Source organism: Mobula birostris, chromosome 10 (genome assembly GCF_030028105.1).
Source record: "Mobula birostris isolate sMobBir1 chromosome 10, sMobBir1.hap1, whole genome shotgun sequence".
In the NCBI taxonomy this organism is placed as follows: domain Eukaryota; kingdom Metazoa; phylum Chordata; class Chondrichthyes; order Myliobatiformes; family Myliobatidae; genus Mobula; species Mobula birostris.
This window is the reverse complement of record NC_092379.1, coordinates 33,951,924-33,968,482: the sequence shown is the minus strand read 5'-3', so window position 1 is coordinate 33,968,482 and position 16,559 is coordinate 33,951,924. Positions and strand designations below refer to the sequence as shown.

Below are 16,559 nucleotides of genomic sequence, written 5' to 3'. Positions count from 1 at the left end.
GAGGTCAAGTTAAGGTCTGGAAGACCAAGAAAACTTTCTGAGAGAACAATCTGAGAGATTGCTAGAAAGGTAAATCAAAACCCCCGTTTGACTGCAAAACACCTTCAGGAAGATTTAGCAGACTCTGGAGTGGTGGTGCACTGTCCTACTGTGCAGTGACACCTGCACAAACATGACCTTCATGGAAGAGTCATTAGAAGAAAAATTTTCCTGCGTCCTCACCACAAAATTCAGTGTCAGAAGTTTGCAAAGGAAGATCTAAACAAGCCTGATGCATTTTAGAAACAAGTCCTGTGGACTGATGAAGTTAAAATAGAACTTTTAGGCCGCAACGAGCAAAGATATATTTGGAGAAAAAAGGGTGCAGAATTTCATGAAAAGAACACCTCTCCGACTGTTAAGCACGGGGGTGGATCGATCATGCTTTGGGCTTGTGTTGCAGCCAGTGACACGGGGAACATTTCACTGTTAGAGGGAAGAATGATTTCAATTAAATACCAGCAAATTCTGGAAGCAAACATCACAGTGTCTGTAAAAAAAGCTAAAGATGAAATGAGGATGGCTTCTACAACAGGATAATGATACTAAACACACCTCAAGATCCACAACGGACTACCTCAAGAGGCGCAAGCTGTAGGTTTTGCCATGGCCCTCACAGACCCCGACCTAAACATCATCGAAAATCTGTGGATAGACCTTAAAAGAGCAGTGCATGGAAGACAGCCCAAGAATCTCATAGAACTAGAAGCCTTTTGCAAGGAAGAATGGGTGAAAAGCCCCCAAACAAGAATTGAAAGACCCTTAGCTGGCTACAGAAAGTGTTTACAAGCTGTGATACTTGCCAAAGGGGGTGTTACTAAGTACTGACCATGCAGGGTGCCCAAACTTTTCCTTTGGGCCCTTTTCCTTTTTTCTTATTTTGAAACTGTAAAAGATGGAAATAAAAAAGTAATCTTGCTTAAAATATTAAAGAAATGTGTCATCTTTAACTTTATGCCTTTTGGAAATCAGGTCATCTTTTAATCATTTAGCTATTCACAGTAACAGAAATTTTGACCAGGGGTGCCCAAACTTTTGCATGCCACTGTATGTACCTCTGAACTCAAATCACATTCTGCTCTCCAGTCTCCACTTTTCCCCCATGGCTGAGGCTTCTGCAAAGAGCTTGGTTTTGTGGACAGTATATATTTCCTATCAAAAAGTCTTTAAAATTAACGTTTTGTCCCAAATCAAACTTACTCCCACATGTGGGACATCTAACATACCATCTATGGGGGCAGATAAACCTGCAGGTCTTTCAGGTTCCTCCCTGGACAGAAATTTCATCAAGGCTTCTTTGATGATTTTGATTTACCCTGTAACTTCATCTAGATTAGCTTTATTTGTCACATACATATTGGACCCCACAGTGAAATGTACCATTTGTGTCAAGTCAAATTAGCGAGGATATAGCTGGGTAGCTATGCAAGAATTGCCACCACAACATGCCAACAACTCATTAAACCGAACCTACATGTCTTTGGAATGTGGGAGGAAACCAGAGCACATGGAGGAAACCCACATGGTCACAATGTACAAACTCCTCATAGACAGAGGCAAGAATTGAACCCTGATCTTACAGCTGGCACTGTAATAGCGTAAAGTGAACTGCTACATTACTGTGCCATCAGTATTCTTTTTGCTTCCCTTATCTTCTCAAAGATAGCATTATTGTATCCTGCACAACTGAATTGCTCACTTGTTCTGCATCCATCATGCAGAACTAAAAATATTCATTGACATTTGGATGGGTGAATGGTTACATGGATAGGGAAAGGCTTAGAATATAGGACTAACTTGGCAGATTGGTCAGCATGAACAAGTGGGCCAGACATGTGGACAGGTGCGTGGATAAGGAAAGGTTTAGAATATGGGACTAACTTGGCACTTTGGTCAGCATGGACAAGCTGGGCCAAACAACCCTTTCCAGTGCTGTTTGACTCTATAACAATCTGTCATATTTCCACCGTTCCCTACCTGCACCTCAACTCCTCTCCACAACCCATAAGGCCATCCCATAAGACAAAGGAGCAGAATTAGGCTACTCGGCCCATCATTCAACATAGCTGATTTATTCTCCCTCTCAACCCCATGCACCTGTTTCTGCCTGTAACCTTTGATGACCTTAGTAGTCAATAACCTCTCAACCTCCACTTTAAATATACCCAATGACTTGGCCTCCAGAGATTCACCACCCTCTGGCTAAAGAAATTCTTCCTCATCTCTGTTCTAATGGGATGAGTTTATGAGTTTACGGCCATAAGCATTGGGTCACCAGGTCTGTTTATTCATTGCACTATCCAGCATTTTGGTGAACTGATTTAATGGATGGTGTACTTACCCGGCTCCACTCAACTCCCATACTCACTTCCTCATAACCATCTGGACCATTCGCAAAGATAACTGCACCAGCATCCAGGTAGATGCAAGTATAGGGTTGTTTACAGGGGGCTGTGTCGAGGAAGGTGTCAGCTGCCTACAGAGAAATGAACACAGAGTAAGTTAACAACAGCCGAGCCCCAGAACAAGTGTTACAGTGGCTGTTCAGGGTGGCACAGTGGTGTAGTTGGTGGAGCTACTGCATCACAGCTTCAGTGATCTTTGCTGCTGTCTGTGTGGAGTTTGCAGGTTTTCTTTACTTCCTCCTTGTTCTCTGCTATCCTTCCACATCCCAGTGACACGTGGGTTTTAGGATAGATTAAAGATTAGCTTTATTTGTCATATGTACATTGAAATATACAGTGAAATGGTTTGGTTTGTCCTGTTTTCGGTGATATCACTCTGGAGAAACATTGTATCATTTCTTAATGCATGTATGCATTTCTAAATGACAATAAAAAAGGACTGAGCATTCTCATGATCTAAAATGCTCTTTTCCCCGTATTAAGGAGAGAGAGAGAGAGCCTGTGGTATGTTGAATTACTGGGTGAATGAGTAGTCTTTGGGGTACTGCAAGTCTGTGTCTTTGCTGCACATTTGAGAGCTTGGTGGGGGGAGCCAATGCTTTTTTTGCTGGTGGGGGAGGGGGGTCGTTGCTTTGCTGCTGCTTGTGCATGGGAGGGGAGAGTTGTGGGGGGGTGCTTTGAGGTTCTAACATTTAACTACCATTCATTCTTTGGGGCACCCTTCTGCTTTCATGGATGTTTGTGAAGAAAAAGAATTTCAGGATGTATATTGTATACGTTTCTCAGACATTAAATGCACCTATTGAAACCTATTAAAATCAAATCAGTGAGGATTGTGCTGGTCAGCTCGTATGAGTTGCCACGCTTCCAGCACCAACATAGCATGTCCACAACTCACTGACCTTAACTGTACGTCGTTTAGAATGTGGTGGTCACAGGGAGAATGGATAAATTCCACACTGATAGCATCCAAGGTCACAAGTGAATTGGGGTCACTGGAGCTCCAAGATATCAGCTCCACCAGTAGTACCACTGTGCTAAATAGACCGAGACTATAGTCCCTAGAGTTCAAAAAACTGAAGGGATGTCACAATGAAACATACAAAACTCAAGGGTTTGAGAAATGGGATACAGGAAGGGGTTTTTTCCAAGTAGAGGATGTTAGGAGCTGGAGCAGACCCTCAGAATAAAAGGTAGGACTGAAATGAGATGTTTCATTCAGATAGTGATGAACATAGTAAAACACTTCCATCTACGTACTTTTTATTATGCTGTTTACATTGTAAATTCCTGTTGATATTTATGTATTTATGCACATTTCATTGCATATCCATACTTTAACCTCTAATTTTATTTTTTATATAATTCTTTATAATTGTTGAACATTGTTTTTTTGTTGCATTTCACAGCTTGACCAACACACCATGGCAAATTCCTGACACATGTAAATACACAGGGCGAATAAAGTCGATCCTTGATGACATTTGGAGGGCTATGGAGGCTCGGTCATTGTTCATTCAAATCAAAGATCAATACATGAAGTGGATCGAGGGATATGAGGATATTAATAAACAGTAGCGTGTGGGTGGAAGATTAGCCGTAATCTAAATAAAGAGTAGAGAAGATCCCAACTGCTTACCCTTGCTGCTATTTCTTATGCTTTTATTTGGAGGTGTGGTATTACAGAACAGAATTTTTGAACCAAAGAGTCAAATGAAGGCTAGGGTGTGATATAGTGACAGTTTACCTTTGGTAAGTGATATGCTGTCTTTTTGATGGTGGCAGTCTCTTCCTGTCTCAGCTGTAGAGTTCTATTGGTGTCTGCAAGTCTCGCTCTATCACTGAAAAGGGCAGATTCTGTCAATGTTTTAGATCTTGCTTCTAGTTAAGAAAACAAAAGTCATTATTAGTATGCATTTTTAATCTATATTAGCTAACCACACATCCAAGGACCGTGGAAGCCAACTGGTCCAATATACATCTGGCTCACCTCGGATTGAAGTATCTTATTTGCTCTTACCCAAACAACCTTTGAGTTTTTACCCGAATTCTTTCCAAAAGCTGACACGGCATCTGCTTCCAGGCAGCATCTCCCAGATCACAACAATCTGCTTGTCCCCTGCTCGCCCTTGTGGTCAAATTCCTTCAATATGTGTCCCCTGGTGTCAGACTCTCCAATTTCTCACCACCTACTGTATACTTACAGCCCTTATAGGCAAACTTATCCTTAAAAGCCAAGAACACCATTCTACAAACCTGCCCCACTGTCCAACAGCGGATGTCCCGCACCAATAAATTCTCAGTTATTTTAGTAATTTTGTCACTTCTGAATAGATTGCCACCAGATGCAATTGTGGCCAGTTGCAGCAGAACAAAGAAATGTGTAAAGAGTTCAGTGCTTCCCTGCAGTGAGATTCCATAGACCAGGGCTGGTTACATCTGGGGTGGCTGTTACAGCACAAAAACAGGCCCTTCAGCCCATCTAGTCCATGCTGAACTATTATTCTACTTAGTCTCATCTATCTGCCCCCGGACCATAGGCCTCCATATCCCTCTCTTCCATGTTTCTACCCAAATTCTTCTCAACTGTTAAAATTGAACCCGCATCCACTACTGGTGCTGGCAACTCGTTCCACATTCTCATCACCCTCTGAATGACGAAGTTCCCCTTATGTTCCCTTAAGACATTTCACCTTTCACCCTTAACACATGACCTCACATTCTAATCTCACCCAACCTCAGTGGAGAAACAAAGCCTGATTACATTTACCCCTCATCATTTTGTATACCTTTATCAAATCACTTCTCATTCTCCTATGTTCTAGGGAACAAAGTCCTAACCTATTCAATATTTCCCTATAACTCAGGTCCTCAAATCCCAGCTATATCCTTGTAAATTTTCTCTGCTCCCTTTCCATCTTACTGATATTGTTCATGTCAGAATCAAAAGGGAATTGTCTGCAGCATTGCACATGGACCCGCATGGGCCTGTGAGTTGCAGTTGTTCAGTTGGCCTGTCCCATTTAAAGGACACAGCTCTGAGGAGTCAAATAACAAGCAGATCCTAGAAGTGAGGTAAGGATTCACTGCTGAGGGATGTACTAGTTGACTGCAAGCTGTTTGCAAATCACCTGCTTGGGGAAAAATCAGATGATCCAGATCAAAATTAAAAGCAGAACATGGCAGACATATGGAGTGCATTATATGTGTGCTAGATATCATCTAAGGACAGGATACTTGCAGATGCACAATATAGAAACATAGAAAATAGGCGCAGGAGTAGGCCATTCGGCCCTTCGAGCCTGCACCGCCATTCAGTATGATCATGGCTGATCATCCAACTCAGAACCCTGCACCAGCCTTCCCTCCATACCCGCTGATCCCTTTAGCCACAAGGGCCATATCTAACTCCCTCTTAAATATAGCCAATGAACTGGCCTCAACTGTTTCCTGTGGCAGAGGATTCCACAGATTCACCACTCTCTGTGTGAAGTAGTTTTTCCTAATCTTGGTCCTAAAAGGCTTCCCCTTTATCCTCAAACTGTGACCCCTCGTTCTGGACTTCCCCAACATCGGGAACAATTTTCTTGCATCTAGCCAGTCCAATCCCTTTAGGATTTTATATGTTTCAATAAGATCCCCCCTCAATCTTCTAAATTCCAGAGAGTATAACCCTAGTCGATTCAGTCTTTCATCATATGAAAGTCCTGCCATCCCAGGAATCAATGAACAAACAGTAAGTGAGTGCAATACAGAAAAAAAGTAGTCTTGAATTCCCTTTTCAGCTTGTCTGTTTTCTCTCCTACTAATTCTACAAACGTAACAGGCGGTGCCTCAAGAAGGGGCTCTCACCATCTGGGACATGCAGGTCCACAATTCATGCAAAGTGGTTTCACAGGTAGACAAGGTGATAAAGAAAGCTTCTGGCACATTAGCTTTCGTAAATCAGTGTACTGAGTACAGGAGACGGGTGGGATGTTATGTTGAAGTTGTATAAGACGTTGGTGAGGCCTAATTTGGAGTATCATGTACAGTTTTGGTCACCTACCTACAGGAAAGATGTAAACAAAGTTGAAAGAGTGCTGAGAAAATTTACAAGGATGTTGCCGGGCCTGGAGGACCTGCGTTATAAGGAAAGATTGAATAGGTTAGGACTGTATTCCTTAGAACGCAGAAGATTGAGAGGAGATTTGATAGCAGTATACAAAGTTATGAAGGGTATAGATAGTGGGAAAAACCTGTTTGCATTTACACCGAGGTTGGTTGGGACTACACCCAGAGGTCATGGGTTAAGAGTCAAAGGTGAAAAGTATAAGGGGAAATTTCTTCACTCAGAGGGTCGTGAGAGTGTGGAATGAGCTGCCAGCACAGGTGATGCATGCAAGTTGAAATTCCACGTTTAAGAGAAGTTTAGATAGGTACATAGGTGGTAGGAGTATGGGGGGCTGAGTTCCCGGTGAAAGTCGATTGGAGTAGGTATTTTAAGTGGTTCTGACGTGGACTAGACATGCTGAAGTGCCTGTTTATGTGCTGTACTTCTCTATGCCATTGGGAAGGAGGTACAGGAGCCTCAAGATCCACATTCAATAATTGAGAACAGCTTCTTCCCCTCTGCCATCAGATTTCTGAAAGATCCATGAACATCAGCTCATTATTCCTTTCTTTTGGCACTATTTATTTTTGTGATTTATAGTAATTGTATCTCATAGCACTGTAGTGCTACCATGCAACAAATTTCACATCACCAGTCAGTGATAGTAAATCCGATTCTGATCAGGATTAGAGTCAGGATGATTACCACTCTTAAATGTTGTGAAGTGTGTTGTTTTGTGGCAGTATAGTGAAAGTCATAACAATACCAGAAATCACAAAATGAAGAAATAGTGCAGAATTCATTATTTGATAATGGGGGGGGGGGCGGGGGAGAGAACAGGAACATCTAGATCCATACTGGGAGAGAGTAAGATTGAACAGGTTGTGACTGATGGAGGTCAAAGTCTAAGAGGACATTACTTCCAAACTGCTTCAGGCAGTGTCTGAGGTCCAAACACCTTCAGCTGCTTCATCAATGAGTCCCCTTCCACCTGCACAATGCTCAATCCCTCTTGTGAACTCACAGCAACTGAAGCACATGGAAACACCTGGGCAACATTCACATATGAGCAACGCACACAAAATGCTGAAGAAACTCAGCAGGTCAGGCAGCATCTATGGAGGAGAGTAAACATTCAACGTTTTAGATTGAGACCCTTCATTAGTACTGGAAAGGAGGAGGGGCACATGCTAGAAGGTGAGGGAATGGGAGGAGTACAAGCTGGCAGGTGATAGATGAGACCAGGTGAGGGGGAAGGTGGGTCGGGGGGCAGGGGATGAAGAGAGAAACTGGGAGGTGATAGCTGAAGAAGGAATCTGATAGGAGAAAAGAGTGGACTATGGGAGAAAGGGAAGGAGAAGGGGAACCACAGGGAGGTAATGGCCAGCTGAGATGAAGGGGTGAAAGGTGTAGACTCATAGATGCTGGCTGGTTCCTTAAGATTACTATAGCCAGGGGATTATAGTGGAGATAAGCTCCCGTTACCAATTAAATGCTCTCAATGGCATGCGTCTCAAATAGCTTCTGACAACCAAGTCCAGCTCCTGGCCTTCATGTGTGGTTTAGCTACTAAGCCTAGTGGAACTGTTTCTACTGACAGAAGAGGCAAAGATTACCAGTCACTCTGGGCAGATGGGACTTGAAAGCCATGGTTAGTAGCTTATCCAGGAGAGGGTAAACTCTGATCTCAAACCTCCGCTGCTTTGTGGTTATACCCTCTCATGGGGAAGGCTTCAGGAATATACCATGAGGAAAAATCCGGAGCTGCAGTCCCCAAGGCAGTCCTACACTGAGCTCAACGCTGACTGGCAGCTCCTGCCATGCCACTGGTCCCAAACTGTATAGGTTTCATCTGTTCCTTTAGATTCATCAGCTGTATGGAGAAGGGAGCCTGTTACATGGGCAACAGCTTGCTTTCCATGTAAAACTGCCTTGGCTTGCATAGCATGCAGACAGCTGAGATGCAACATCATTGGCCAACCCCGACCAACAAAGGGGCCACAAGATGCTGCTCGACTTGCTCCAGCTTCTTGTGTGTGCTGCTCAAGATTCTGAGCATTTGCAGAATCTCTTGTATTTAATATTTAGATAAGGGTTGATGAGTCATGCCACTGGCAAAGGAACAGTATTGTGAGGTCTGGAAGCCCTTCACAATATGTGGATCCTGGATCAGCCTCTATAGTTAGAACCACTGACAGACAACCCTTTAGGAGAACATCAAACTTGACTTGAGTGATTGCATTGCTGAAAATCATGCCTCATATGTCAAGTAATAACCACCTCCAGCAAGAGAGATGGATCAACTTATTCAGTGCCACTAGCAATCCCGAAAACCCGACCATTATCCTGGGATCACCATTGATCAGAAAGTTAACTGGACCAGCTATGTGTGGGTCAGATGATACTGAGTCATTCACCTTCTGACACTCTACTTTTACAGGGCACGGAAACACGATGGACTATTCTCATTTTGCTAGGGTGAGCTCAGCTCCAACGACTGAAGCTTGACACCACTCAGGACAAAGCAGTAAGCTTGAGTGACGCCCCTCCACCAGATTCATTAATCTATCAGACATACATCGAAACACACAGTAAAAGGTGTCATTGGTGTTAACCCAAGGATATGCTGGGGGCAGTCTGCAAGTGTTGCCACATACTCCGATACCAACAATGCTTGGCAGCAGCAGTTTGTATATTCTCCTTGTGACTGCGCGGCTTCCTCTGTGTGCCTAGTTTTCTCCCACATTCCAAAAGACGTACGGCTTAGGGTTAGCAAGTTGTGGCTGTGCTATGTTGGTATGATTTGACTTGACAAACAACATACTTTACTGCATGTTTTGAAGTATGAGTGACAAATAAAGCTAACCTAATCTTTTTTAACCAGACAAAATAACAACATCCACCCCTCACCCACCCATCCACTCACAGACACAGACATACCTCCGACTCCAGGATAGGCCACCTCTGGGCCCCCAACTCCTGTCCTTGGACCTGGACTCTCATAGACTCACACCACCTAATCATTCAGTCCATTTAACACTAGCACATCATGACTGCAATGTGCACTGTCCACAGATTGCATTGCTGTTACGTGCCTAGGTTATTCCAACATGAAAATCCATGCTAGGACAAGTGTAGCAGATGCAAGGGAATATCACCCTCTGCAGCTTATACAGATCACGGACCGTCTCAACTTGGAAATATACACCAGGTCTTTTATTGTTGCTATGGCTAAGTCACTGCATACATAGCACTGCAGGAATACCATGGACACTAGTGGTTCAAGGTGCGTTTGTTTTAAAACAAGACTAGTTGATAACAGAAGTGAAAGATAAACAGTACCTGGAGGTGGTGAAGCAGATGGAAGGCTCAATGTGGTCCCAGAGGTTGGCTGCAGGGGGCACTTTGCCCTAAATGCAATAAGAAAAGGAAGGTCCTCTTCAAAGGGTCTCAGAAGCTCATTCACCCTTGGGAACGAGGGGGGAAGAATGAGAGAAAGTGGGGGTGAAGGAAGGGTGCAGAGAGCATCTGGGAGAGAGTGAGAGAGAGAAAGAGAGCCAGAGAGTGAGGGAAGGAAAGGGAAAGGGATAGGGGATGGAGGGATGGAGAGGGTGAGGGTGAGAAGGGTGGAGAGTAGGAGAGAGTGAGAAGAGAGGGAGAGAAGGGGAAGAAGTGGGGAGACGGCGGAAGGGGGAGGGGAGTCAGTGGAAGAGACAGGGAGAGGGAGGACGGGGAGGAGGTAGGAGTTGTGGGGGGAGGGGAGGGGGACGGAATTAGTTGGAAGGGGAGGGGGTAAGGGGGAGGGTGTTAAGGTGAGCTAGGTAGGAGGAGAGGGGAGAGGTAGAGGGAGAGGGAGGAGGGGAGAGAAAGCTGAGAGGGGAGAGAGAGGGGAGGGAGAAGGGAGGAGGGGGGAGAGGGGGGGAGAGGGGGGGAAAGGGGGGGAGAGGGGGGAGAGGGGGGAGAGGGGGGAGAGGGGGGAGAGGGGGAGAGGGGTGGAGGGAGAGGGGTGGAGGGAGAGGGGTGGAGGGAGAGGGAGGGGGGAAGAGCGGAAGAGATGGGAAGAGGGAGGATGGGGTGGAGTTCGGAGTTGTAGGGGGGAGGGGGAGGGGGTAGGTGGGAGTGGGAAGGGGGTAGGGGGATGGGGGTTAGGTGGAAGGGGAGGGGGTAAGGAGGAGGGTGTTAGGGTGAGCTAGGTAAGAGGAGGAGGATGTTAGGGTGAGCTAGGTAGGAGGAGAGGGGAGAGACAGAGGGAGAAGGAGAAGGGGAGAGGGTGAGGGGAGAGAGAGCTGAGAGGGGCAAGAGAGAGGGGAGAGGGGGGAGGGGGGAGAGGTGAGAGGGAGTAGATGGGGGAGATAAGGGGGGAGACGGAGAGGGGAGATGGAGATGGAGGGGGGAGATGGAGGGGGGAGACGGAGGGGGGAGACGGAGGGGGGAGACGGAGGGGGGAGGGATAGGGGGAAGGAGGAAGGAGTGAGGAAGGGGGAGGGGAAGCAAGGGTAAATGGGAAGTAGAGGAAAGGGGCTGGTGTGGGAGTGAGGGAGGGATATTGTGAAATAAAGGTGAGAGTGGGAGGAAGGCAATGTGTAGGTACGTGTAAAGCAGATGTAATAGACAAAGATGTGTAGATAAATAGAAAACATGAGAGAGCTCGGAGAGTGAGAGAGGATCCTGGAAGGTGAAAGATTGAGGGAATAAAAGCAAACTGACTGCAGTTTGGAGGTTGTTAGCAGAAATTACAAGCAAGTACAATAAAGAGAAATGGAGATCTGAGGCACAAATAGGAAACTCAGTGTTGAGTCACTGATGTCTCAGGTACTCACCAAGTACCCATGTCAAACTATCTGAAGGTGCACGTCTCCCCACCTGAACTCTACCAAAGCCTTTGCAATTGAAAGTTTCTGCCACGCAGCCTCCCCTCCAACATGGACCAGGAAGAGAAGAAACAAAGCCTACATTGTCACATTGCCAGCACCAGTGAGGAGTCATGTGCTTCCATATAGCTGGTTGCCTGCTTCAAAGCTGTACACTACAAATCTGACTTTCATACCTGGTTAGTCAATATGTGACACCAGACCCTACGGCAAGGTGCTTAACTGAAGTGGCCACTGAAGTGTTTGATATAAAGTACAAAATTTGTATTTCCTCCGGTTGGGTTATAGGGAGCCTACACCATGAGTATAACCAGTGATCAAAACTAGACAGTTCCAGGGTGATATCAGCAGACAGTTGTTCACACAGCAGAAACGTTGAACTGACATTAGAGGTGGAGGGTCATGAGGGAATTTAAGTGTCGCAAGGTTACCAAGGCAGATGGTAAATGAAGTTAGCAGCTAGTATAGCTGCTGTTTTGCAATGCCAGAGACCGGGTTCAATCACAACCTCGGAGACTGTCTGGGTGAAGTTGGCACTTCTTCCTCCACGACTGTGTGGGTTTCCTCCAGGTGCTCAAGGGTGCAGGCTTCCTCCTGCATCCCAAAGAGGTCTGTGAGGGTTGGTTAACTGACCATTGTAAATTGCCTTGGTAGGTGGGTGAAGGGTAGAATCTGGGGGGGGGGTAGAGGAGTTGATGGGAATATGGGAAGAAAAAACAACAATGATTCATGGGGAATAGTGGCTGGATGGCTGATGGTTAATGTGCACTTAGTGGACTGACAAGCCTGTATTCATGTGGAATTATAAATGGATGGTTGATGGTTGGGCTGATGGTCCTGTGTTCATGTGGAATTATTAATGAATGGCTGATGTTAGGGCTAACGGTCCGGTATTCATGTGGAATTATAAATGGATGGTTGATAGTTAGTGGACTGAAGGGCCTGTAAATGCATGGTTGATGGTTAGGGGAATGGGGAAAGAGGAATTATGAATGGATGGTTGATGGTTGGGCTGATGGTCCGGTATTCATGTGGAGTTGTGAATGGATGGCTGATGGTTGCTGTGGACTCAGGTGGCCATCGGACTCTTAAATCTGATGCAACTGAATGGCAAAAAAAGGCAGAATGGCTTCCTCCTGTTGTTATGTGAACTGTCACATCTTTTAACAGATAGGGCTACATGCTTTTGAAATAGCTCATCTGAAAACAAAACTGCATGGCAACACAGTGCACAATTGACAAAAATGACATTTTAACCGGAGCTGGATTATTGGCCAACTGTAAGTAAGATGCCAAAATGTAAGGAATTGTTTGGACTGACCACTTGGCACCTCTCTTGCCTCATCAAAAGCAATAAACAGAATGTGAAAAGGTTGATCAGAGGTGGGGATTGGTGGCAATTGGGTCATGTGACAACGCAGAGGATCTTGGATGGGAAAAATGGCAACCTCACCTTACAAATTAGATGAAAACTAAGATCTAAATTTAGAGCCACAAACAATCTGCTGGAGGAACTCAGAAAGCTGTGTGGCATTTTGGGGAGGAAAGGTATTGTCAATGTTTTAAGTGAAAACCTTACATCAAGATCTGAAATGTCAGCAGTTCTTTTCCTTCCCCCAAATGCCACGCAGCCTGCTGTGTTTCTCCAGCTGAATATTGCTTCAGATTCCAGCTCTACAGCCTCTTGTCTCCACATCTGAGCAACATTTCCTCTGACCACGTAATTAAAGACGTGCATTGAAGAATTTAAAATCAGATGAGGCTTACTCACACTGTGACTTCATCCAAGTGCAATCAAAGGAAAATCCAACCCCATACATTCTTCCTAATATCTAAATATTTGGGAGCTTCCTCTTCTCTGCACTGAGATCCCAACTTCTTGCATTGTCTAGGACCCTGAAGCTGATATTTCTTGGCTTTGTGGTTTTGCTTTTCTCTTCCAATTTGCAGGTTTTTAAAGCCCAGTTTACTGCAGCTTCATCATCTTTCCTATTTCCTTTGACAGTGATTGAACCTTCTCTCACTGGTGTTGGTAATGGTAAAGGGAAATCAGGTTGTTTCTTGCTCAGTGAAAGGCTTTAAACTATCGTTATTCCCAACATAGCAGAATACCTCAACCAGGAGCAACAAATATTCTTCTACAGAAAGCAAGCAGGTCAAGCAACATCTGCGAAGGGAAACAAAATGAAAATTCCAAATGCTGTTTGACTCACTAAGTTCCTTCAAGCTAGATTGTTGCTCCTGATGTTAGCATCTGCAGTGTCCAGAACACCTGATCTGTTCCAATCAATTCTTCAAATGCGGGTAAGAATGGTTGAAATTTTCGTTGCTAGGGACAACTTGTTGGGACTGTGCAATTTAATGGTTTCCAATTCAATGTGTACTTTTTTTTTCAAAATTAAAACTCAGATGAACCAGCCCCAAAGAGGATAGATGAAACAGTGCAGGCATAGCAAGGTGAAGCAGTGATTAGGCGAGGAGAGGAAAGTGAATTGCACACAGTGAGGAAGCAGCAGCTCAATAAACACCTCTGTGGAATGCACTGAAGAAATAAAATATGGTTAAGGTTATTAACAATCACCAGGGTTATGACTATTATGGAAATCCAAACACCTCTATGGAATCCAGTTGCTGTCAGTAACACTGGTCATATTAGGGAACATTACCATAATAAAAATATTATAAAGGTCAAACCAATCTTAATTATTCCAAATTAAAATAAAAGTGTAGATACTGGAAATCTGAAATAAAAACAGAATGCTGAAAATAATGAGATCAACAGTTAACCCTTGAGGGTCAGGAACTTTAGTCTGATGAAACATCTTAATGTTCTCTCATTCCCTTTTAGAGATGCTGCCTCATCTGCTGAGTTACTCCTGTAGTTTCTCTTTTTGTTATCACGCAAGTGACAGTCCAAAGCTGAACCAATTAGTAGGTAAATTGGTCATTGTAAAGTGTCTCATAATTAGGCTAGGGTTTATTTGGTGGTTTGCTGGGCAGTGTAGCTTGAAGGGTCAGAAGGGCCTGTTCCAGATGGTATCTCTAAATAAATATAATGTTGTTCAGTTAGGTGGCATTTCTTTTATACCTTATTAACTATTTCCATGAAATTTTGGCGAATTTGGCAGCTACTTAATTGGGTCAAAATGTACTGGTCCCGATGTGACCCAGTTAACCAGAATCCACTGTATTACTTATTATTAATATTTTGTCATTTTATTTTGTATTTGCAGTTTTCCTCATTTTGCACATTAGTGGCTTGCCAGTCTTTGTGTGCAGTTTTTCATTCGCATTTCTTTGCTCTACTGTGAATGTCTGCAAGAAAATGAATCTCGCGATAGTGCATGGTGCCATAAACATACGTACATACTTTGCTAATAAATTTACAAACGTTTGTACTTGGAACTTTTGAAGGTGTGGAACCGCAAACACAATTCATCCTAGAAAAAGGAGACTGGAGCCCTTAGCCACCAGCTGTTGTTTGTCAATTGATTTTGATAATGATGCTTGTGTTTGTGTAGCTCATCTTATCTGTGTTTGGAAGTGACTGTAGAGGCCAATTCTTGAATGGCAGAAACATTCACAGTGGGGACAAGGGAATTGTTCCCATTCTATACACAGCTGTTGCTGCTGCTTTCCTCTTCTGCCAGGTAGTCTTCAGCTTCCTGTGATGCCTATCTTCTAAGTTGTTGAGCAAGTTTAACCAGGGTGCAGCAACCAGTTCAGTCTTATGCCCTATGTTCCAGATGCCAGAGTGCAAGCCCACTATAATCAACGCTGGCTTTCACACCGTCTTTATGCCTCTTTTGAGGCTGAGGTCTACCATGGTTTCTGCTTCCCTGTCTTTGCCCTATTCAGGACTTCCAGGTTTGTGCCAGTAGATACCCATAATGGATCTCAGGCTGCAAGAGTAGAAGTGCTCCAGCAATTTGAGTTGCCTTTAGTATACAGTCCGCATTTCACAACTATACAGGAGACTAGTAAGGAGAACAGCCTTGTGCAAGTCGATATTGTCCTGGCTTAGCACAGGTGATCATAGGCGGTCCAGGCTCTGACTAGCCTTGCAAATCCTGGAGCTGATTTTTTTATCCAAGGAACCATCACTGGAGATGACACTGCCAAGATATTTGAATTCTTTTAGTACCCTCAGTGTTGTGTCTTCGATGGGGATGGAAAGCAGCACAGCAGCAGATCCTGAAGCAGGCTGAAATAAGGCCTCTGTTTTGTTCAGATTGATGATGAAGCTGAACAGACATGAGCCTTCCGCAAACCTGTCAATAACCAGTTGCAGATCAGACTCCCTGTGGCCCATTAGTCATCTGCATTGAATGCTTTGAGGATGATTCTATTAACTGTCTTAAAATTTGGATTTTAGGCAATGCAGATCAACCAATGACCCATCAAGTCTGAACTGAAGTACACTCGTGTTCTGTGTCCCTGACTGTGTAGTTGAGTAAATATGTGAAAAGGAGGTGGAATAGCATGGGGCCAGCACACACCCTTGTTTCAAGCCATTTGGGATATTGAATAGCTCTGAGGCCTCCCCATTTGAGAGGACAAGACCTGTCACATCATTGTGAAAGAAGAAAGATTGATGAACTTGCGTGAGTATCCTAACTTTAACAAGATTACCCAAAGCGCTTCTCTGTTAACCGTGTCAAAGGCCTTAGTTAAATCTATGAAGACAGTGATCCAGATTCTGCTCGATATATTTTTCTTGAACTTGACAGCAAACAACATATCAATGGTGCTTCTTCCAGGGTGGAACCCGTACTGTGCCTCAGGCAGGTTCTTCTCTGATATGGTCATGATTAGGTGGTTGAGAGTGACACGGGCTAAGATCTTCCCAGCGATTGACAGCAGCAAGATGCTGTGGTAGTTATCAGTCAGCTCTGCTGCCTTTGTTCTTGAAAAGAGGTACAATCAAAGCATCTCTGAGTTCACTGGGCATGTCTTCATCTTCCCAGAAGAGTGCAACTGAACCCATTGAGTTGAAGATACTGGCAGGGGTTCTATCCTTCCTAGAGGCTTTTCCAGAACTTAAGTGAGCAATGGTTTGTTTGACCTCAACCTTTGGAGGAGAATGGTTGAGGCTGTCAGCAGTGAGTTTCTGGGAGACCTAATGGAGTGCAGCCTGGACGACGATAGGAG

At 44.4% G+C, this 16,559-nt stretch overlaps 1 protein-coding gene across 2 annotated transcripts in view; it reads right to left on the bottom strand.

Moving 5' to 3' along the window:
- Positions 1-16,559, bottom strand: part of LOC140203947 (kinesin light chain 1-like) — a 126,704-nt gene that overhangs the window by 15,797 nt on the left and 94,348 nt on the right. For both annotated transcript variants that reach the window (XM_072270141.1, XM_072270142.1), the window contains exons 12-14: positions 9,880-9,947; positions 4,192-4,285; positions 2,381-2,515 (exon numbers count right to left, since the gene is read on the bottom strand). In XM_072270141.1, the coding sequence (XP_072126242.1) occupies positions 2,381-2,515; positions 4,192-4,285; positions 9,880-9,947 (297 nt within the window). The remainder of the gene's footprint in view (positions 1-2,380; positions 2,516-4,191; positions 4,286-9,879; positions 9,948-16,559) is intronic.